This window comes from Porcisia hertigi, chromosome 34 (genome assembly GCF_017918235.1).
Source record: "Porcisia hertigi strain C119 chromosome 34, whole genome shotgun sequence".
Classification (NCBI taxonomy): domain Eukaryota; phylum Euglenozoa; class Kinetoplastea; order Trypanosomatida; family Trypanosomatidae; genus Porcisia; species Porcisia hertigi.
The window spans coordinates 326,545-349,070 of record NC_090593.1 but is presented as its reverse complement, the minus strand read 5'-3'; the positions used below and the strand labels follow the sequence as shown (position 1 = coordinate 349,070).

The following is a 22,526-nucleotide window of genomic DNA, read 5'->3' as shown; positions in this document are numbered from 1 at the left end:
TGATGCAGTAGAGGTTGTGACTGTAGCAAGCTGTTTTCGTCTGCTGGCCTTCCCCGTCCTCTAATGTGAGCGATGTTTGTGCGCATAACTAATACCTTCTGCATTGCTAATCCTCAAGATGTAGACTTACAGCTACATCCTCCCCGCACGCCGCACACACACACACACACACACCTTCCTCCGCCCCCACCAAATGCACCTCTGATGCCGAACACAAACAAGGATGAGGGAACGATTGTGTTACGCTGGCAAAGAAAATGCTACAGAAGAAAACACGGCGGAAGGTGCAACGGCACCGTCAAACACCCCAACACACACACACACACACACAAACACATATATATATATATATATATGCACGTCAGCCACGACTGTCGTCCATATCAACCTGTGTTGGGAAAAGAGAAAAATTGGGTAGACAAAAAAAAGCATTCAGAACAGCAACATGAAAAGTCCAGAGTTGAACAGAGAGCGCCGTGGTAGCGGCAGCGACGCACACGCACCTGTAGGGCACACAAATACACAGGTGACCACCGAAACACGCGGGAATCTACAAAGCATAGCTCGAGAAGGAAGGGTGGTCACAAACAAAAAAAAACTGGGAAACAGAGCATTCAAACATGAGAAAACATGGAAGGGGAAAATAAACTGTTGTTTTTCTTTTACATGGGAGTGCCATCGTATATGTGTTATCCACTCTAACCATCACACACACAAAACAAAATGCCTCGCTTCTGAACGCTGTCGTCCCTGGCGACGGGGTGGACGAGAAAGATAAAGCAACGTCACGCAGAAATACTCTTGGAAAGCGCGTGAACGGTGCCGATAGAAAAGAGGGTCAAAGCTTAGGCGGGCAGTGTGGTGGTGGCGTACGCCCAATAAAAAAAAAGGGCAAAGCGCTAATGAACACAGAAAGACAGAGAGAGGGAAGTATACGTGAGACTGGGAATGTGACACTTTTGAGTACTTGTCTACACCGAAAAAAAGCCCGATGATACCGGGAAAAGGGGGGAGGGGGAGGGGGGGAGTTGAGAAGCCGCACTGAAACACAGACGAAAAAAAAAGCAGCCCTGATTTCATTGTTTGTCTTTTCAGACCCCCTTTACAGCGTACACGGAACGAGCCTGCTGCTGCTGCTGCCCACTTCACAACTCCTCTCCGCGTCCACAGACAATCACTTGGTCGCCGGAATAATGAGGAAGGAGCACTGCAGTTTATCGTCGATATTCATCACAGCAGCGTCGTTGTCGAACTCACCGCAGTAGTTCGGCGCAGAGAATACAGTCACAAGCTGACGGCTGGCGAAGAACCCGTAGCCGCGCTCCATCACCTGGTGCGCACGCACAATCAGGTCCATGTCCACCATGTCTAGGAAGTCATTCACAATGTCCTCCCCAAACAAATAGCTCACGCCGCGGTCGCTCTCCAGAAAGCCTTGCACATCATCCTCCGGGTCCGCCCACAGAAGATCGCACAGGATGCCGCGATCGGGCACGTCGCACGGGCGCTCAATGTCCATTACGGACGCTACAGAAGTCAAATCGGGACTAAGGCCGCCATGCATGCAGATGATCTTCTCGCTAATGACACAGCACACGGGCATTGTGTTGAACACATCCGTGAAGGCCTTGAACAGCTTGATGTTATACCGCCGCTTCACATCATCGAAAAAACCGTACATCTTGTTGATGCTCGCGCACTCGTGGTTACCACGCAGCAGAAAAAAATTCTCACGGTAAATAATTTTGTAGCAGTAAAGAAGAATAATGTTTTCTACGCTGTGCTTGCCGCGATCCACGTAGTCGCCGAGAAACAGGTAGTTCGAGTACGGTGGGAAGCCGCACTTCTCAAAAATGCGCAGCAGGTCGTAATACTGCCCATGCGTGTCGCCGCACACGCGCACCGGGGGTCGAATCTCGAGCAGCATTGGCTGTGACATGAAAATCTCGCGCACCTCGGTGAGCACAGCGCGGATCTCCTCCTCCTTGATCAGAATTTGGCGCTGCATCCGGTTCCCTTTGACCGTGAGCATCTTTTCAATGAGCGTCTGAACCATCGGAAATATCGATGAGTTGCTCATGGCTACTCTACAGCGGACCTGCCAGTCTCTGTGTGTATATTCACCACCACCACCACCACCCCCCACCCGATTAAGAAGTTGTGGGCAATAGGAAACGGTTCAAAAAAGGGGAGTGGGGGAGAGAGGGGGGGGTTGACAAAGAAGTGCAAAATAATGCACGTGTGCCCTTTTTTTTATATGCGTGTGGGTATGGGGGGGGGGGGGGGGGGAGGCCTACGTTTCTGTACCGAAGAGTGACACGTTACCTCGCTCGGGTAAAGCGAAAAAAAAAATGAAAAAAAGCGACAGGAACGAGCACGCAAGGGGAGGGGTGAAAAGAACGAGCAACAATCGACAACAACCATCAAGAATGATTGGGGGGGGAGGAGGAGAGAGGGGGGAAGGGGCCTCTCAGTTCACAGGGGCATACAATTGGAGAGTAAGGGTGAGGGAGAGAGGGAGAGCATTAAAAAGTGTGTAGGTGAACCGGGATGAACAGAGGGTTGTAGTCCGCATACGAAAATAATAAAACAATACAAAGTCGAAGAGAGCTTGACCGGCAGACGCGCTGCTCCCTTTTCCGGACAGCAAAAAAAAAACAGGGGGTGCTGTCCGAAGCTCGAATATTGGAGGGCACCACAGATTAACAGCGAGAATTCGGCGGGGACCTAAGAGAGAGAGAGAGACAATGAGAAGGCGCGAGATGGAGGAGTTGTGAAGAGCCGAGAGGGAGAAAACGAAAAAAGGGAAGGAAGGATGTCTCCGCGCGTGCGTGGATCCATATAAACGACTTCAATTCTTTCTTCACGTTTCTCCCCGAACGGCTACTCGCTTTTTTGTTGCTGTTGTTCATTCGTTTATTGGGGTCCCGTGTGTCCCCAAAGAAAAAAAATGACAATGAGGCGTGATGGTGTGTGTGTGTGTGTGTGTGTGTGTGTGTGTTGTATTGGAGGGGGTGAACAAGATGGAGATGTGGGGGAATGAATGTGTCCGTATACGGTTGAGGTGAGCAATAGAATGTTGGTGGAGTTACCGCACGTGATTGATTGATGTGTCGCGGTGATAGTTATGATTTTTTTCCAGTGCATCGGAGGAAAAAAGAAACAGAAAGAGAGAAAAAACGGGGAGAGGAAAACCTGAAATGAGTGGTGACATTGGACAGAGAAAGGGGGGAGGGGGGAGGGGGATGAAAAAAAAATAAACGGTCCCATCTCGAGATGCTGAAACGTGCCCAGGTGAGATGTCGAAGCACAGAGCAGCACTAATACTCCCCCTTTTTTTCGGCTCTTTTCTGTTTTCAGCCCCCCCCCCCCACCACCACCACCCCCCATCCTGCACTTGACATTGGGAACCCCTATAAGCAATATACTCAACCACCATCTGTCCCATATGCTTCAAGGGTGTTGGAAAGGGGGGGGGGGGCGGGGCGGGGCGGCGAAGACGACGACGACCTGCACTCTGCAATACGCGACCTCGCCTCGTTTGAACCTTCAGGGGATGCGCTCCGTGAACGCTCCCGCCCCCGCCTCTGTAACCCATTTCCAGAAGGTAGGATCTCTTTCTTTTGTTCCCCCGCTTTACATTGTGGTACAGGTGCCGCATGAAGCCGGCAACAGGGAGGGGGGGGTGTCGTCTTTTATCCACAATAATAATAAAACAAATGTATACGTGTATGTTATACACACATGTGTGTAAATGTGTGTTCAGCCAAGAGATGATGAGCGGGAAAAAATGAGAATAGAGAAAATACAACAATCCTAAAAACGTACAATGGAAGGAGGGAGAGAGGGAGAAAAAAAACAAAACGGAGAACACGACAGAAAGTATTGGCGCCACAAACGAGACACAAAAGCAGAGAGAATACCTCACAGGGGAAGCGTGAATGGGTGCGTGCACACCTCACAGTCCGTCGGCCTTTATGAACTCTGATTTGCTCACTTTCCTCTATTTTTTGCGCCGCACCTCCACTTTCTTTCACAACGACAGCGCGAGCAGCACAACAGCAAACAGTTCAGCCCCTGCAGCATCAAGGTACATCCTTTGGGGGGGGGGGGGGGTAAGTTTTCAGTGTTCCTGTCCTGTGAATGAGTGTGTGTGGGTGTGTGTGTGTCTCACACCGCCCTTGACACCATAACGGCTAAATAACAGACACTGGTGTGAAGAAGAAACAGGGTGAGAACGAAAGAGAGAGAAAAAGCGGGAGACGCGCAGCCCGGTTGGCAGAAAACATCCGCTCTGTGTAGCAGAAAACATCGGCCGGTGCGTATGTGACTTCTACATACCCCTCGCAAAGTGTTGACACACGCAAGAACCAAAAAATGAGGACGAAGTACTCACAAGTGTGACAAAAGAGATGAACGAAGGGGAGCGAGGGAGAGCGATAGCCTCGACAGTCCACCGCAGAATAACGCCAAACAAAAACGCATGATAGTGCGTTTCCGAGCTGTCACAACACGACACGCACACAACACACACAGGCACCCTACCCCACCAAGTCACAGACCCATCGGGCGGGGCGTACCGCGGCCATGCGCCCACGCGCTGCACCAATGCCCACACAGTCTTCGGGGCACGGCCTCCACACCACACACCACACCCAGAAGTGGGCGCAATGAGGGCCGGGTGAGACACACATCAGCCACCCCGCGACACCCTCCCCACCATCGCATGCATGCCACAGACCGGCGCACGGCTGGACGTCGCTCCGACGCAACGCGCTACCCAGGACCGTACCCCCAACACACGTGGCGCTACATCACTCTGACCTCACCACATCGCTGGTCAGTGACCTGGGTGGGCACCCCCACCCACCCACCCACCCACCCCCCTCCCCTAGCGATGGTTCCGCATTGGCGGGATAGGGTAGGTGAGAATACTCAACTACTTCACACGAGTGGCGAGTGAACACTGGCACACCGCGCTGAGCTGTGTCCCCCTCCCACCCACCCCCCTCCCATTATCGGCGCCGATATACTTTGAGACGTCAGAGCCAAAATCGAAGGGGACTCGATTCGTCCGAGGGACGCGGGCCAGGAAAACCTCAAAACACTCCACCCAAAGCATCGCCTCACTCCGAATCAAAAGACACACACTGCTGATGCGGTAGTGAATGGGAGAGGAGAAAAGGGAGCGCGCTTGTTGCTACTTCACAGCTGCAATTACCAGGAAGGAGCACTGCAGTTTATCGTCGATATTCATCACAGCAGCGTCGTTGTCGAACTCACCGCAGTAGTTCGGCGCAGAGAATATAGTCACAAGCTGACGGCTGGCGAAGAACTCATAGCCGCGCTGTACGACTTGGTGCGCACGCACAATCAGGTCCATGTCCACCATGTCTAGGAAGTCATTCACAATGTCCTCCCCAAACAAATAGCTCACGCCGCGGTCGCTCTCCAGAAAGCCGCGAACCTCATTTTCCGGGTCCGCCCACAGAAGATCGCACAGGATGCCGCGATCGGGCACGTCGCACGGGCGAATAATCTCGTTAACGGCGCTGAGCTCCGTCAAATCGGGACTAAGGCCGCCATGCATGCAGATGATCTTCTCGCTAATGACACAACACACGGGCATTGTGTTGAACACATCCGTGAAGGCCTTGAACAGCTTGATGTTATACCGCCGCTTCACATCATCGAAAAAACCGTACATGCGATTCACATTTGCGCACTCGTGGTTACCACGCAACAGAAAAAAATTCTCACGGTAAATAATTTTGTAGCAGTAAAGAAGAATAATGTTTTCTACGCTGTGCTTGCCGCGATCCACGTAGTCGCCGAGAAACAGGTAGTTCGAGTACGGTGGGAAGCCGCACTTCTCAAAAATGCGCAGCAGGTCGTAATACTGCCCATGCGTGTCGCCGCACACGCGCACCGGGGGTCGAATCTCGAGCAGCATTGGCTGTGACATGAAAATCTCGCGCACCTCGGTGAGCACAGCGCGGATCTCCTCCTCCTTGATCAGAATTTGGCGCTTTGGAAGGGCAGAAGATCGAGGCAGCATCCTTTGAATGAGCGCCTGAAACGCTGTGGAGGAAACAGAGGCATCCGAGCTCTCCATCTTTCCTTAGTTTTGTGTGTGTAGTGCTCGGGTGATAACGCTATTTTTTGTTTGCGTTGGAACGTGCTGCCCTTGTTGGATCCTCCCTACTGTTGTTGACAGTGTTATTGGCACCCAGAAATGTCAAAGATCACCGATTGGTGTGTACGAAGAGGAAAAACTGCAGATACTCCACCTATCGCGTTTCGAAGGGGGAAAAGAAAATGCGTTAAATGGAAAGGTGGAAAGGTCTCCACCGTGGGTACCGGGGCTAGATGTGTATGTATGTATATGTATATATAAATATATATATGTATATATATGTGAGGGTGTATGTGTGTGTGTGTGTGTGTGCGTGTATACGTACAACTTACAAGGAAAGAGAACAAAGTAATATATGTACACATATACATACATAAATGTAATATACATATGTATATATGTGTGTGCAGATTTATATAGATTTATGTGCATGTATACATGCAGAATAGAACAAATAACAATGATAAATTCGGCGGCAATTGGAAAACACCCGGCACGTGTGTGTGTGTGTGTGTGTGTGTGTGTGTGTGTGCGTGTTTGCGTTTACGTTTGTGTTTAGATCCCCCTCCGATCCATTCTAGTCGCCGAGGACAACAAAGGGAGGAAAAGAACACAGGAAAAAAAAGTGTTGCAGCAAGGGGGAAAGAAAGCGCAATTCTGCATTCTCGCCTTTGACCAACCCTCCCCCTCCCCCTCCGTCTTCAACTACCCCCGCCCCCACCCACCGCTCCCTTTGATCTTTCTCCTTGTGACAGGTGAACAGTCGCCAGGACTCTTACCTCTGCGATGACACCGTAAAACCACCTATTTACGTATATGCGTGTAAGGTAGCACGCACTAGGAAGAGCGCAACAGCGAATGAAAATATTTAAAAAAAAATAGGGTGGTGAGGCACACAACAACAAAAAAAAAGGCAACTATATATTTATATATATAGTCGAGTGAGTGACTTGTGGTTCAAATCTGCAAATACCCCCAACAAACAAAGAGGAGACAAATGCACGTGGGATAGCAAAGCAGGACTTCAGTAGATGAGAGGCGCTCGTAGCGCAGACACATAAACAAAATACAAAAATATGTACCAACGCCCCCAAGTCTTGGTTGGTGTGTACGTGTTGAGATAAGAGAGATGGAGAAAAAAAAGGGCGATTCAGTGAAGGGAAACGTGCGCAGATGCACAGTCATACGTTGGTGTGTGTCAGAGAGACGGAAGAACAAGAACGTAGCAGAGAAACATGTGAGCTTAGCCTTCGACCCGGTAGCCCTCGACACAGTAAAAGCGACACGGTTCGCATCCGACGCCTTTTGCGTTCCACCCTTTACCGGGGGTTTGCTGTCGACTGTGTGCTTTGCCTTAAAACGAGAGACATTGACCTGATGCAATGAGAAGAGTACCGTAATACAAAAATGGGGGAAGGGGGGAGACGACCGAAAGACGGCCGAAAGCGCATAACGAGACGAGAAGACGTTGCAGGGGAATCATATCAAGTGCGTCAAAGATGTGATGCTTGTGTACGTATCATCAGGAAGAATGGGTGTGAAGGAAGGAGGTCAAGGGAGAGTTGAAAAGCGTGAGAGTATAAATTGGGGGAGGGGGATGAAGGAAGGGGAGAGCACAGTCGCTGCCGCTTTTGATTTCTCCCTCAAACTTACCAAGTTGTTCTCTTTTTTTTTCTTTTGCACGCGAGGTGTTGTAGTGGGTGTGGTGGTGGTAAGGGGGGACGGGAGAGAGGGAGGGAGAGTATTCGAGAAGCGCGTGCTTGTTAGTCGCGTTGGTTCGTTGTACGTCTCCGGTGGGAGTCATCCGACCATATTCCGCATTGGAGAAGGGGGAGAGAGCGCCGTGCCAGAATTAGTGACCATTGATAAGAAGAAGAAAAGGGGGAAAAGTGAAAAAAAAATCGAGGAATAAAACTGAGAAAGGACCAACAAACATACATGCACCGATGCATTTACGTAAAAATACGACATGCATTTAAACAAAAAAACGACAGAAATACTTGCATTAAAAACCACACAGAAGGTGGTCAATAAAACAAGGCGGTGAGCATGGCGGGGTGGGAGGGGGGGGGGGGCAGCCGAAGAGAAAAGCGGAAGAGCTGATGGAAAAAAAAGAGGCATATTATGAAAAAGCAAGACCAATGAAACAAAAGGAAAAAACATCCATGCAGGAGATAACAAAAGAGGCCATGCAGTGGCCTTCAGCGGCTCTCTCTCTGTGCGCGCATCTGCGTGGTTGTAGGCAACAACGACATCAGCACAAGCAGATAGATAAAGCGTGAAGAAAAAAATTAAGCAGCGAGATTAACTACGCAGCTGTGCTGAGACAGAGTCTTCGAACCAGCGCAATCGGGAGAGAGAGAGAAAAGAAGAGAATCCAAAATGGGTTTTTTATTTTGCAAGATGCGGAGAAGTCTGCTTTTCCGCTCATCCAAGTAATCGCTAGTATGGGTGATGGCATGGTGTCTTGTACACATATTCTGCCGTAGCAACGACGCTCTAATGCACAACATGGGCATACAAAATCGGGAATTCGCACAAAGATTGCACTCCCCTAACAGTCTATTCCTGCACCTCATTTGCGAGAAAATAGGGAGACGGCAGAAACGATCAAATAGACCGTCCGCCTGCACCATCGTCTCCCCGTCCTCCCCCACCCCTCCCTCCCTCTTCGATGTGTTTCGGAGAAAAGATTTCCCCCTTTTCAGCGCCTTTGTCAGGTGATCGGTCAACTATTTTATGTCCCCCCTGCCAGACTCGTGTTCTGCACAACGCGTCCCCAAGACAACACCGCGAATGAGTGCTCCCCAGAAAATATATGGGCGTATAAAAAAAATAAAAATAAACCAAAATTTATTCATCATAGGAATAGTAATCCAGAATGAGAAAGATAGGTTGAACGCAGGAGGGGAGGGAGAGAGGAGAAATTTCGATAAAGCAACACACGAAAGACGAATGAGCTCGCCCAACTAGCGTGCTCCGTTAAGTCGCTCAACCGAGATGAGAAAACAAGGAAGGGAGGACGATGACAAACAGCGAAGAGCAAATGAGAATGTGCACCGGAACACCCGAGGGCGATGAGCGACTGTGAGCGCACCGGCTCCCACGAACAGCAAAGACGACACAGAAGAAGAGAAACAAAATAAAAAAACACATTTCAACTGCGGGCTGAAAGGGGCACCGACAAAAAAACTAAAACAGACGAATTCCGAGAGGGTCGTGTGTGTGTGCGTGTGTGTTGACCGCCCGCTGCACACGGGTAACACAAACTCGCGAAATTCAGAAAACGGCTCTTTTCCTACGACGTGCCCAGTTTCTTCGCGCGTGACTACCACAGCCACAGACAGACACACACACAACACACACAGGCACCCTACCCCGCCAAGTCACAGACCCATCGGGCGGGGCGTACCGCGGCCGTGCGCCCACGCGCTGCACCAATGCCCACCCAGTCTTCTGGGCACGGCCTCCACACCACACACCACACCCAGAAGTGGGCGCAATGAGGGTCGGGTGAGACACACATCAGCCACCCCGCGACACCCTCCCCACCATCGCATGCATGCCACAGACCGGCGCACGGCTGGACGTCGCTCCGACGCAACGCGCTACCCAGGACCGTACCCCCAACACACGTGGCGCTACATCACTCTGACCTCACCACATCGCTGGTCAGTGACCTGGGTGGGCACCCCCACCCACCCCCCTCCCCTAGCGATGGTTCCGCATTGGCGGGATAGGGTAGGTGAGAATACTCAACTACCTCACACGAGTGGCTAATGGGTCTCTGTCATCAAGAGCACCTTTGCCAGAAGCGGAGGGGAGGAAGAGGGGCGGTGTGTACCTGGATCGTATTTCTTCTACACGGATGTGCGCCGCAAAGCCATGAGGGCCCCTGGTGAGGGGAAAAAAAAACGACTGGAAATATGAGGGATAGTCGGCACCTTTCCATCGCACCTCAGGGAAACAGGGAGCGACGGCACTCGACTCGAAACTTTCGACGTGTACCTCATGGAGGCAGCGCCACTTCCTGGGAACGTCCACGCTAACCATCGGCCGCCATCCACTCATCTTCGCAATTAATCACTGCTAACACAGACGTGAACTCAAAGGACAGCGGGTCCTTTCGTTTCGATATGCTCTCAGCGAAAAGCCGGAATAATGAGGAAGGAGCACTGCAGTTTATCGTCGATATTCATCACAGCAGCGTCGTTGTCGAACTCACCGCAGTAGTTCGGCGCAGAGAATATAGTCACAAGCTGACGGCTGGCGAAGAACCCGTAGCCGCGCTCCATCACCTGGTGCGCACGCACAATCAGGTCCATGTCCACCATGTCTAGGAAGTCATTCACAATGTCCTCCCCAAACAAATAGCTCACGCCGCGGTCGCTCTCCAGAAAGCCTTGCACATCATCCTCCGGGTCCGCCCACAGAAGATCGCACAGGATGCCGCGATCGGGCACGTCGCACGGGCGCTCAATGTCCATTACGGACGCTACAGAAGTCAAATCGGGACTAAGGCCGCCATGCATGCAGATGATCTTCTCGCTAATGACACAGCACACGGGCATTGTGTTGAACACATCCGTGAAGGCCTTGAACAGCTTGATGTTATACCGCCGCTTCACATCATCGAAAAAACCGTACATGCGATTCACATTTGCGCACTCGTGGTTACCACGCAACAGAAAAAAATTCTCGGGGTAGATAATTTTGTAGCAGAACTGCAGGATAATCGTCTCAATGCTCTGCTTGCCGCGATCCACGTAGTCGCCGAGAAACAGGTAGTTCGAGTACGGTGGGAAGCCGCACTTCTCGTAGATGCGCAGCAGGTCGTAATACTGCCCATGCGTGTCGCCGCACACGCGCACCGGGGGTCGAATCTCGAGCAGCATTGGCTGTGACATGAAAATCTCGCGCACCTCGGTGAGCACAGCGCGGATCTCCTCCTCACGGAGTAGCACCTGTGGCTGCACCCGGTTGCGTTGAACGATAATAAGGCGCTCTATGAGCTGATGGGCCATGGACACAGAAGACATTTAAAAAATGGCTCGTGGCTCTGAAAGAAAAAAATGGGGAATAAAAAAATTTTTTTTCATGAAAGGCCTACGGGAAAAGGGGTAGACTGAAAAAAAGATAAGCGCATCAAGGAGAACCGCACACCAAACTCGAAGAGAATCTGCGGTCGATATATACAAGCAGATTTACACTCGTACCACTGAGGCAAGTGAAGGGGAGGGGGGAAAGTGAAAATACAATGACAGCTCGGCGATTGATGAAAGACAAAACTGTAAAATAGAAGGACAAGGAAAAAAAAAACACCTTTTCTATCAGTGAGGAGACAAGTTGGGCCTACAGCAGAGATGCACGCATACAGGAACGGCCTGCAGACGACGAGAAAGAACAGCAGCGGGGGGGGGGGGGAAGGGGAGGAGGAGGCTTGTTAGCAAGGAACCGAAGTACCTCCTGTGTATTTTCTCACACTCCAGTTGTCGCCCTTTTTTTTTGGTACAACAAGTCCGTCTGACTTGACTGTATTTCCTATGTGGATGGCTCCCTGCGTGACCCCTGATCACAGATGAAACAGAGAGAGGCTTTCCCCTCTGTTCTTCTTTTTCGGGGGGGGGGATAACTTGCCAAAGGAGGAAAAATGAGAATAGCGGGTGTGGGTGATGTGGGGTTGTCAATAAAAAAAAAGCGTGAGAGGGAGGCAAACAACACGACACTTGCAGAATGCACACCCAACGAAATCCGCGAGGAATCAAAGAGGAAAGGCGCATCCAGAATGAAAAAAGTGAGAGAGTGAACGCTGAGAAGCGAGGCGAGAATGGGAAAGGGAGGAGCGCTTATCAACAGACATGAAGGAGGGAAGGAAAGAATGTGAAGGGGGGAAAATTGAAACAAAGAGAGAATTATATAGAGGGAAGCAAGCAATAGACACCAGCCAGCGAATAGAGCGCAGAATGATATAAAGAGAGGGCCCCCTTTCTTTGGTGTTCCTCTTGTGTGTTCACGGCAACCAAAAGAGAGGTGAACGAAAGAGCGAGAGACTCAAAAGAAACGGGGTTTTGATTGAATTGGATGTCAGGAAAGAGGGAGGGGGGAATAATTCTGAGAGGAACCGATACACACACACACACTCACAGAGAGCGGAAGAGATGTCTCAAGGCAGTGAGCAAAGTCCAACGAAAGGGGGGGGTGAATCAGGGACGGATTTTTTTTAAGTGAACGAACTGAAAAAAAGATCCACGGTGCTGCACTTGTGGCTCAAGAACGGTGCTCAAGGAAAGGGGGAGAAAAGAAGTTGAGAGGGAAGAGAGGCGAAACAGGAACGAGTTGCACTGTGAGGGGGGGGGGAGGGGTACAACGATGCAGAGTATAGTGAAAAGCAGACAAGTATCCTTGTCGCTGGGAAGGGAAAGTTGAAAAGTGCTAATGAGACGCTACGCCGTCGCTTCTTTCCTCTGTGTGTGTGGGGGGGGGGTATTTTATGCGTTTCTGAATGCAGTTGCTGCACTGTCACGCAACGGAATGTCCAGCACGGGTGGGTTGAAAAAAAAAATGAACGGTATATTTTCGCACTCGCCTTCCCTGCCTCCCCCCTCGCCTTTTTCGCTGCGTGGTCTCTCCTTCAGTTCTCTTTTCTTAACGATATGATGATGATGTTCTGCCCTGCGGCCCGTTTGTTTACGATTCCCGTTGCGTTGCCGTGTGCTTACGTGGCGAGTAGAAATAACTTTTGATGGGGCAAGGCACACACACACACAACAAAAAAAAAACAAGGGTGTATATACACCCAACGTTCAGCTGGCACGAGCACAACACAGCAAAGCCGGCGTGTGGAGGGAGGGGAGTCGCCGTAGTTACCGTGCGGAGATGAGAAGCCGCACCAGCGGAAACGGAAGCCTGCGTGAATACGGCCAATATGGAAAAAAGGCAGAGTAGCGGAAGAAGAGGCACCAAGAATTGAAATAAAAATGTCCCTCTCTAGCGAGCCTCCTCTTCTCGGTGAGACAAGATCGCAATACACAGCGTGAGAAACGATAAAATATTCTATTCCAAGTCCTCTCGTGTGCTGGTCCCTCACTGAGGCACACTACAACTTGGCGGTGGCGGCGGAATCGCCGAAAACGGGGTGACAAAAGTCGAATAGCAGCGAAAGAGAGCAAAAAACAAAAAAGGAGGGAAATCGAGAGGTGAAAAAAATGAGATCCCGTCCACTTCGTCATGCTAGTCAAGGCACACGAAAGATACGATCACTCTCTCTCTCTCCAGGAGAGGTGAGAGGAGGCAAAACGTATCGAGTACGTGTGTGAGTGTGTGAGTGTGTGTATGTGGAGGGGGGGGTAAGTGAAAACCGAGCGACAAAACTCAAGCTCCTTTGTAGATCGGTGAGGTAGGGGAAAAGGAAGAAATGAAAAGGAGTAAACAGATGTGTGTGTGTGTGTGTGGATAGCGACGACAAGCAGGAGATCAAATGAAAAGCCTTGCGCAGGACGCGTCACGAAAAAAAAAAAGGTAGCGTTAATTTTTTTTTTGTGGGGGGGGGGCCTAACACAAAAAAAAAAAGAGGAACGAACAAGAGGTCTACAGTGAAGTGAAGCGATCTCTGAAAACCTAAAAGATAAAGGGGCATCCGTAATAGTGTGGTACTCTCAATGATGGAAAAACAGGGCAAAGAGAGAGAGAGATACAGGGGTGTGTGTGAGTGGCTAAGGGGATGTGTGCAAACCCCTCGCTACGATACAGAAACGACGCAGAGCGCACCTTTTGTGATGCTTGTTATGACGTGTTTCAATGGGGAAGGGGGGGGGAGGGGTCCAGTAAAGGAAAGTTGTACGCCGAGTTTGGGAGCGTCAATTTGAGGGTGAGAAGCAATGAAGAGTCGAACAGAGAGGGGACGTTAAGGAGAAAAGCGGGGCTTCTGAAGCATGAGACACAACCTCTCCCGTGTATGCACAGGGTGAAGAGATTCGAGAAATTGCAAAGTTGCGTCACTGTCTTCTCCATACACACACACACACACAAAGGCAAGAGAGTCGTGATTGAACAACAAAAAAAAACGAAGGCGATAGCATGTACGGCAGAGAAAACTCCACGACTATAATGCCTAACGGCTGCAAATCTTCCTCGCAGGCAAATTCAGTGAGGGGTAGCGTGTAATGCCCGCCCACCCACCCCACACGAACGCCAGACGCGCGCAATTGGGCTTAGCAGAGAGAGATGAGTACACAAAACGGCGAAAGGGAAGAGAGGGAGGAAAAGAGTCGCGTGCCAACCACACACAAATACATAACATAGTGCACTCCTCCTCTCTTCCCCCCCCCCATCCCGGTCCCTTACGGGTCCTTTTTTTCAAAGCATTGCCCTCTATGAATTCCTTCGTTGTTATGTAATAAGCAACAGCACGTGAACACACACACACACACGCACACGCACCGAGATAAATAGAGAGATTCGCACACAGACGACCTCAGCACCGTCCAGTCAAAGGGCGCTCAATGAATACAAAAGCAAAATGAAGTAAAAAGATAACGAATCGCTTGAAGACGTGCGGTCTTCGGGGGGGGGGGGGGGAAGAAAGCATGGAGCCGGGGGAAGCGAAAAGACAGCAAATAGTCTACAGTTGTGTAATGCAGGAGAGGTGGAGGAGAAAGTGGGGCACCACTACAGCATCGTGGAGATCTGGGGCTCTCCTCTGGGCAGAAACCGCACCCACCCCTCTCAACGCACTCCTTGCTCAGATAAATAGCAGAGGGTAGGAAGGGCGTGGCGCATGGAAGGTGATCAACGACAGAATGTGTCCTCTTCTTTGATCCAAACCTACGTTGGCCCCACTTCTCCACGGTTCGCAAAGACCACCGGGGTACGCGGTGACAAAAGAGGGAAAAAAAAGGGAGGAAAAAACAGCGGAACAAAAGGTACCCAGCAAACAGAACGATAATAAATTGAGAGGGAAGCAGGTATATCAGATGTATCCAAAGCTGCATAGGTGCAAGACGACAATGACCCTTGCACGTCCCTAGCTGAGATTACGGTTATAGTACTCTCGCATGTCAGCCCCTTTGTGGATATCCATCCCCGGCAACGCCGAAGCAGAGAATGCGTAGACAGAGTACATGAACCAGTTGTAAAGAAAATGACAGAACCTCTTTGGCATCGTCTCCACAGCCTGAAACGCGCCACGTCGCATGGCGCGCTCCTCCGACAAGGAGGGCTCGAGTGCATTCAGCGCTGAAGAGCGTGGTGTGTGACCGGACTCCAGCTCTGCTTCCTCCCCGTCATCCTCGCTGTCCAAGTCGCTATCGTACGCTCGCACGGTGTGCATGGACATCCCCCGTTGGCTCATGCGCGCCTTCAAGGCTTCCCACTTTACGTTTCGTAGCTGACGCATCCGCTGAGCCTTAATAGCAGTGTCGATCTTCTCGCAAGCCTCTTGATTTTCCTGCTCCTTCTGCAGGGATTCTGTCATCTCCACGATGCGCTCCATCGGAAGCGAATCATGCTTCGAAGAGCCGCTGCCGACCGTGTGATGCGAATGGTATGCGTTACAGTCAGACCATGGGGAGTCGGTTGCTGTGGACCCCTCGTACGGGCGTACGTAGACTGATTCACTTTCCATGTACGCCGTGTTGTTGGCTTCGTCGTCATAGCGATTGTGCCGGCAAAACACGGAAGAGTTCATCGCTTTCTCAGATGGCGCTTTAAGCACTAATAGCCACAACGCAGGTAGGGTCTCAGTGGGTGTGGGTGAACGTGGTTGTAAGGAGGGGAAGGGGGACTGAGGAGGAGGGGGAGAGGGGGGGGAGGGTAATGCAACTCCACGTATAATGCGTAGCGATTCAAGCACCAATAACTCAAGCAAGATACCCAAATAGTGCCAAGGCTCGGGTGTGCTCTGTAGTGTAGTAATAGAAGCTGCACCTAGCAAAACAGTAATGCGACTGGGAGGCCTGTAATTTCTTTTTTTGTCCAAGTGGCACTCGTCAGTGACTGCAGTACGTGTGGTTCGAAATACATCCAAGTCTTTGTCCCCACAGACGCGTGCGCAGACATACACGGAAGATCAGCAATGGGCAAAACAAAAAGAAGTTCAGCGTTAGAGACACACCAAACGAGATGCAGGTCGAGGAAAGCTGAAAAGACTTATCTGAAAGGTGGATCCAAGTCAGACGGCTTACCTGGTGCTCGTTTATAAGGAAAAAGAGCAGAGAAAGCGTATCGCTGTGTTATCCAACCCTCCCAGACGTTTAGTGCACATTGTGATATTTGGCCACTTCCGTTTGAAAAAAGTGGGTGGCGATGGTACCCTGCCTGTCCACTTCACTCGAATTTGGCCACCTCGTCGTGTGCGCGCCACCATTCAAGGCAGAGCAACTAGCACAGAAAAAAAGGGTGCGTGCCTTCAAACAGCTCCGCTGTTGTGTGCGTAGATTACCGCAGCTCAGTGTGTTTTGTTGGTTTGTTTGTTTCATGAAGACACAAACCGACAGCTGAATAATCCGAAACATAACACAGGCACAGAAACGCAAATGGCGAACCGTTCACGTTCACCCTCGAACCGCCAGAATAAAGCAGGTGGTGTAAACAATGTAAGGAAGGAGGGGGGAGGGGACGCGGTGAGCGGCATCGCTTATTTCCAAATTAATGACACAGACTTTGATGTGCTGCCCTCACAGTGCGTTCCAATGAGCTTCAGCTACGCCTGCTTTACTCATTTCGGAGCTGCTCGAAGAGATCGAAGACAGCGCTAGCGTCCCGCATGTCAGTGCCCTCCCGCAAGCATCCACCAATGTCGATGCGGCTCCCCACGACAGAGTTGCAGAGCCCAATGGATTTCACCAATACGTTTGCCAGTAGTTGTGCGTCTAAATCGCCCATCCGGATAGACTTGACGCCAAGGTCGTCGTTGACGCGATTGTTCTTGGCGGCGACGACACGCTCGTTGAAGCTGGGGAAGACGATGTCAGAGAGCCGGAATAGAGAAAACCGCACTGGGCTGCGTAACTTGACCACAGAGTCATCGGGTAGCTCCGTTGACATCCAGATGCGCCACCAGTAGTTCCAGTCTCCACCCAGCCGCTGCTCCTCTAGCTCATCCGTTCCGAAACAACAGCGGGCGCTTGGGCTACCGTACTGACTAAGCAACGTCCGCTCTTGCAGCTGCACCGCCTTGCAGAACCCTCGAGGATGCATCACAAGTCGGCGATACCAATAAAACGGCGATAGACGTGACCCATGCACCCACAGTGGCGTCAGGGTCACCAAATGAGCGTCGACACGGCGACAGGCGTCAAGGGCTTGCAGGAAGCCACTAAACCGCCGGCTGCTCCCAAACCATGACACGGAGCACCACCATGGAGCCGAAAAGCTAGAACAACCGCCGGCTCCTGCTGGCGGGCCGGACACCTCTTCAAGAGCAGAGGGAATGTAAAACACCAGGTTTGCATGCCGCATGGAGAACTCGAGGTCCTGCATCGACCCTGCATCGCCTTCAATTAGCTCCAGCGTAACTTTCTGGTTGCCACTGGTATGGGCCCCGCCGGAGCGGAGGTCCCCAGCTCTCTGAGGGGCGCAAAATTCGTACCTCAGCACGTGACGATTTTCCCGCTGCGAGTCGCAGTAGTCAAAAGATGCGGTGAGCTCACGCTTCGCCGCAGCAGCGCTGAGCGGCACGTATCCCATGGAAGCCAATCGATTTTGTTCACGCTGGCCATCTACAATGGGCAGATAAATCGACTTCGCCTTTTCGATATCGGGTGCCAGCACTGTTACACTAATGCCGCGGCGTAGGTACTGCTCTGCAACAAACTTTCCCATGGTTCCAGTGGCGCCAACCAGCGTAACAACCTCGTTTGCTACGCTGGCAGCCTCGCCTGTGGTGCACTGCGTAAGCTTCGCATTTCTGTAGGGGAAGTACAAGAGACGCTGCCCGTCGTCTTGAATGGTCGGATACGCATCGGCGCCTGTGCAGCCCAAGCGCCCCTCATGTACAGCGTTTGCTTGACGGGTGTTCTCCTCGCGGAAGACGCTAAAATATGGCGCCTGACAGGCACGCTGCACTCGCACGCGCACACCAGCGCCCCAATCGTAGGGAGTGTCCCGACGCCTCAACTGGTTCATCTCTCAACTATTCAGCGCCTCCCGCCTTCTCTGAGGCTCCTCTGTGCCTATTTTAATTACTACCCCGTATATATTGCCGTAGTTGGGCCCGATTCGAGGCCTTCGGTGGTTTGGGGAAAAGAAACAGGTTACACAAGAAAGGAAGAGTGCAAAGAAAGAAATGCTGCAGTCAGGGGACACCATGGGGGGGGGGGTAGGGGGGGTAGGAGAAAAGGAGAGAGAAACAGTCCCCCTCCTCATCGCATTGTCACTGTAGAGAAGAGGAGGTGTAGCCCCCCTTCCTACTTTTTTTGGAGAAGTATGAGGCGATGATAGTTGATAGCAGTGCCGAATTCGAGGGACGATGGAGAGAGAGGTGACGTGAGAAAAAACAAAAGGAAGAGAGAAGAACCGAACTGCAACTGAAAACGTGAAAAATGCAAGAGCGGGTGGTCGCACTTCACCCCATTATCTTCCTTGCGGTGTACCCCTGCGCAGGCCGGCGTATCCTTAGTCCTGGGAGACGTTTACAACCATGATTGGAGAGTTTTCTTTTTGTAGCATGCCCACCTCTGGCGTAGACGACTTCAGCCACAGACAGACACACACACAACACACACAGGCACCCTACCCCGCCAAGTCACAGACCCATCGGGCGGGGCGTACCGCGGCCGTGCGCCCACGCGCTGCACCAATGCCCACCCAGTCTTCTGGGCACGGCCTCCACACCACACCCCACACCCAAAAGTGGGCGCAATGAGGGCCGGGTGAGACACACATCAGCCACCCTGCGACACCCTCCCCACTATCGCATGCATGCCACAGACCGGCGCACGGCTGGACGTTGCTCCGACGCAACGCGCTACCCAGGACCGTACCCCCAACACACGTGGCGATGCATCACTCTGACCTCACCACATTGCTGGCCAGTGACCTGGGTGGGCACCCCCACCCACCCACCCTCCCCTAGCGATGGTTCCACATTGGCGGGATAGGGTAGGTGAGAATACTCAACTACCTCACAAGAGTGGCGACTGAGCGCTGGCACACCGCGCTGAGGTGCGGGCTACCAATAGGGTCTTATATCATGAAGCCGGGGACAGAAAAGAACGCTAGTTGACATGTGGAAAAGGAGAGTACACAGTAAAACTCACCCATTTTTCCGAAAACAGAGAAAGGGGAATTACAGTGTTGCCCCTTGGCGATTTCTTGAAGAGAAACGCAGCGATAACCTTCAGAGCATCTTCAAAAACGGGAACCTGCGAAACGCACGGGCCTGGACCAAAAGTGAAACATAAAAATAGGCGATAAAGAATGAGGAAACGCCACAAACTCTGGAGATCTGAGTAGGCGCGTCTTATTGAGCTACAAAAGCCGTCTCTGTTCCATCCTCCGCACTTCGAGAAGTGACTGCAAACCTGCCTCAAGGGAGAAAAAGCGGTCAAAAAAAAAGTAGAGTGGGACCTCACTGACGAAGGATATGTGCAGACAACGTAAGGAGGGGTAAAGAAAAATATCGATGACAAGTGAAAATCTGTGTCATGGCGTGGTTATCCCCCTTCAGGGGGGGTGTGCATGTTGGCTCGGGGTGCGAGCAGGCGTGCTTGTGGATGAGGTGAAATGACGGATTCAGAGAGAAAACAATGGGAGTAAAAGTACGTATCCAGAAGAGAGGACGAAGGGATCCCCCTCGGACTCGCTGGCGACCGAACAGTGTGGAAGCGTGGATAGAGCATTGTGAAGAGATAGAAAGCGCCAAGGAGTAAGTACGCGTGAAGCAACGTACCACACGAAACCCATCTCCGAAGCCAGAATTTCTCGAGCACCAGGAAGAAGCTAAGAAGGCGAATCCCACCCAGACGTTGGGGCTTCTTCCCCCAGCTCCATATTTCACCTTGGACAACGTGTCTTTACCGACTTGCTGTGCCTGAAAATAGGGCTGAAAGACAACAAGACACACTATGTTTTATTTCGAGTTTTCTGTTTGACGGATGTGTAGTCCACAATGGCAGTGCGACATTGCTTGAACACAGATGGCCGCCACTGTGAATTCCAGCCCTTGCGAGCAGTGTATTATGTGCTTTCCTCCTCTCGCACATACAAAGAAAAGAAAGAAAAACTGACGCCATGAACATCGCGCGAAGGGCCCCCTGGCGATAGATTCAGGTGAATGGTCATGTCAAGTTTCTCTGGACCCTCTCCGACTACACCCCCTTGGGCACACGTGTGCTCGTGTGTAGATGCATTGTCGTCATGAGCATAGTCTTGCACCGTCCCTCCGGTTCCGCTTGAATGAGCTTCTCCACCAGGTCTTGCCGCTCCACAATGTGGGCCCCCTTAGCACACGCGACGCGGACAAGGTCGCTTGGGTGCTGCCAGTACACCTTGAATACGTCCTCGGCGAACATGGGATAGTTCACCAGAGCAAGGTACACAATCGTGTAGGCTAACTGACCAACGATTTTGTTCGAGCTCAGCTGGTCCTCCGAGACGCGAAACACACGCTCTATCTCGGGGGTTTTCTTTGACGCCGCCGTCAGGAACTTCAACTCCTCCAGAAGCTCTCGCTCCCCCTTGACGGTGTTTTCGCGGGCGAAGGTAGCGAGTACGTCCACAGGCATGTTGAGCGGGTATGAAGTACCCATCACCTGATTGAACCGTTGCACCAAAGGACGGCCACCAGAGAGCCGGGTGTTGGTGGGGTAGTTCACAGTACAAAAGACGGGCATCTCCAGCAGAATGTCCTCCACGTCGTCACCAGGCAAATGCGTCTGCCGGTGGTCCACCTGGAGATCGAGACGCGTGTGAAGCATCAGGAGTGACTTTGAGTAAACGGTGCGGAACGCAGCCATGCGCAGCGGGGTATCCTCCAGGTACTCGTTGCCATCGCTGAGCAACATTGGCCACCCAAAAACAAAGGGATTTTTCTTCATGAGCTCATTCTCCGTGACGCGAAAATGCGGGGTGAGGCCAAGGAAGATGCTATGCTCATTCGGATAGTCTAGCTCCACCGACCGAGGATCGCGCTTGCGCATGTCCTCGACAAACTTATCCTTCATGTGTGACGGACTCAATGTGCCCGTTAGCTTTTCGCCGACCTGAGTTTCAATACGATTCTGCACCTCCTCGTAATATGGAAGATACTTTTTCATGTGTTCCGCATCAACGTCAAGAAACTCGGAGAAGACCCTCTTCAAAGCCCCCAACGTCGGCTTTACCGTGTGCCACAGCAACGGAGGAAAGTGTTCAGAAAGCTGGATCATTACCTTCTCCGTGGGACTGCTGTGGTCCCAGAGAAGTGTACACACGCGGTGCGGCTCGTTCACAATTGGGGAGTCCTCGCGGTCTGGAAAAACAAACGCCTCCCCAATGACTGTGTACTCAGTGTCTTCGTTGCCCAGACAAAGTCGGTTACGCAGGATACTGCTCATTCGCATCGGATCCCACAGCTCTGTGTTGAAAGTAAACCGCTTGCGTCGCCAAGAGAGTTCATCATAGATCTTGATATCATACGAAATCGACTTCTCACTACTCTTGGCGTCCTCCCGGAGCTGTTCGATCCAGGCTGGGGGTTGCACAGCCGCTGTTCCGTAATGCAGCCTTGAATGAGCAAGCTGAGGGTAGGAGGGAAAGACTTTGAAGGCAGACCCACGTGACGCCGCCTTCCGCTGGGCGGCGCAAACAAAAAAGCGAAGCATTCGCAAACCACGTCAGTGTTTTAGTTTTTTTTTAGGGAGGAGTTACGCGATGTTCACCCCCTCTCCCTCTCCACTCAGTCACCTGTGGAGAGGTGGAGCGGATGCGCTGATGAAACGGGGGAATGAGGTATCACGTTTCGTGCCGCAGCTCCTTTCTCCAAGCTGACTGTTGTGTTCCCGCTACTCCGGCCCTTGCGCCGAATCCCCGTCAAAGGAGGAACGAGAGGTAAAACCGTTCGAATGAAATGGAAACTCGGTAATGGACAGAAAAACGTCAACCCTGGATGTACGCCAAGCTGGAATGGAAGCTGGACACACACACACGCAAGTAACCGAAAAAAAAAATGATACCCTCACGCCTTTAGATTAAATAATACATGAAGTCCTTCATTCAGTCAGGCTAACTGGGGGGAATAAAACAAGTGAACCAGTAGCCGAAGAGAGTGGAATCATCGAGTAGGAGAGGCACAGCATGTGAGTGGAAAGGTGTAAAGAGAAGACTGTATCAAATAAGGGTCCCCGTAGCTTGTGGGCGTGACCATCTACGCTCTGGGGTATTGCAATGCATCCTCCGCTTGTATCTCTATATG

The 22,526-nt window shown here is 51.6% G+C and overlaps 4 protein-coding genes across 4 annotated transcripts; all 4 read right to left on the bottom strand.

The window, feature by feature from the left end:
- Positions 1-1,536: 1,536 nt before the first annotated feature.
- Positions 1,537-11,175, bottom strand: JKF63_01675 (uncharacterized protein; the record flags this gene model as incomplete). Its single annotated transcript, XM_067897721.1, has 2 exons — positions 1,537-1,655; positions 10,341-11,175. 2 exons carry the CDS (start codon positions 11,173-11,175, stop codon positions 1,537-1,539), a joined length of 954 nt encoding a protein of 317 aa, XP_067753878.1.
- Positions 11,176-15,158: 3,983 nt separating this feature from the next.
- Positions 15,159-15,821, bottom strand: JKF63_01674 (uncharacterized protein; the record flags this gene model as incomplete). The annotated part of the gene is made up of 1 exon (XM_067897720.1): positions 15,159-15,821. The coding sequence occupies one exon, from the start codon at positions 15,819-15,821 to the stop codon at positions 15,159-15,161; it is 663 nt and encodes a 220-aa protein (XP_067753877.1).
- A 1,025-nt stretch (positions 15,822-16,846) lies between these two features.
- On the bottom strand, positions 16,847-18,259 carry JKF63_01673 (uncharacterized protein; the record flags this gene model as incomplete). The annotated part of the gene is made up of 1 exon (XM_067897719.1): positions 16,847-18,259. One exon carries the CDS (start codon positions 18,257-18,259, stop codon positions 16,847-16,849), a length of 1,413 nt encoding a protein of 470 aa, XP_067753876.1.
- Positions 18,260-20,442: 2,183 nt separating this feature from the next.
- JKF63_01672 (uncharacterized protein) lies at positions 20,443-21,936 on the bottom strand (the record flags this gene model as incomplete). The annotated part of the gene is made up of 1 exon (XM_067897718.1): positions 20,443-21,936. One exon carries the CDS (start codon positions 21,934-21,936, stop codon positions 20,443-20,445), a length of 1,494 nt encoding a protein of 497 aa, XP_067753875.1.
- Positions 21,937-22,526: the final 590 nt, after the last annotated feature.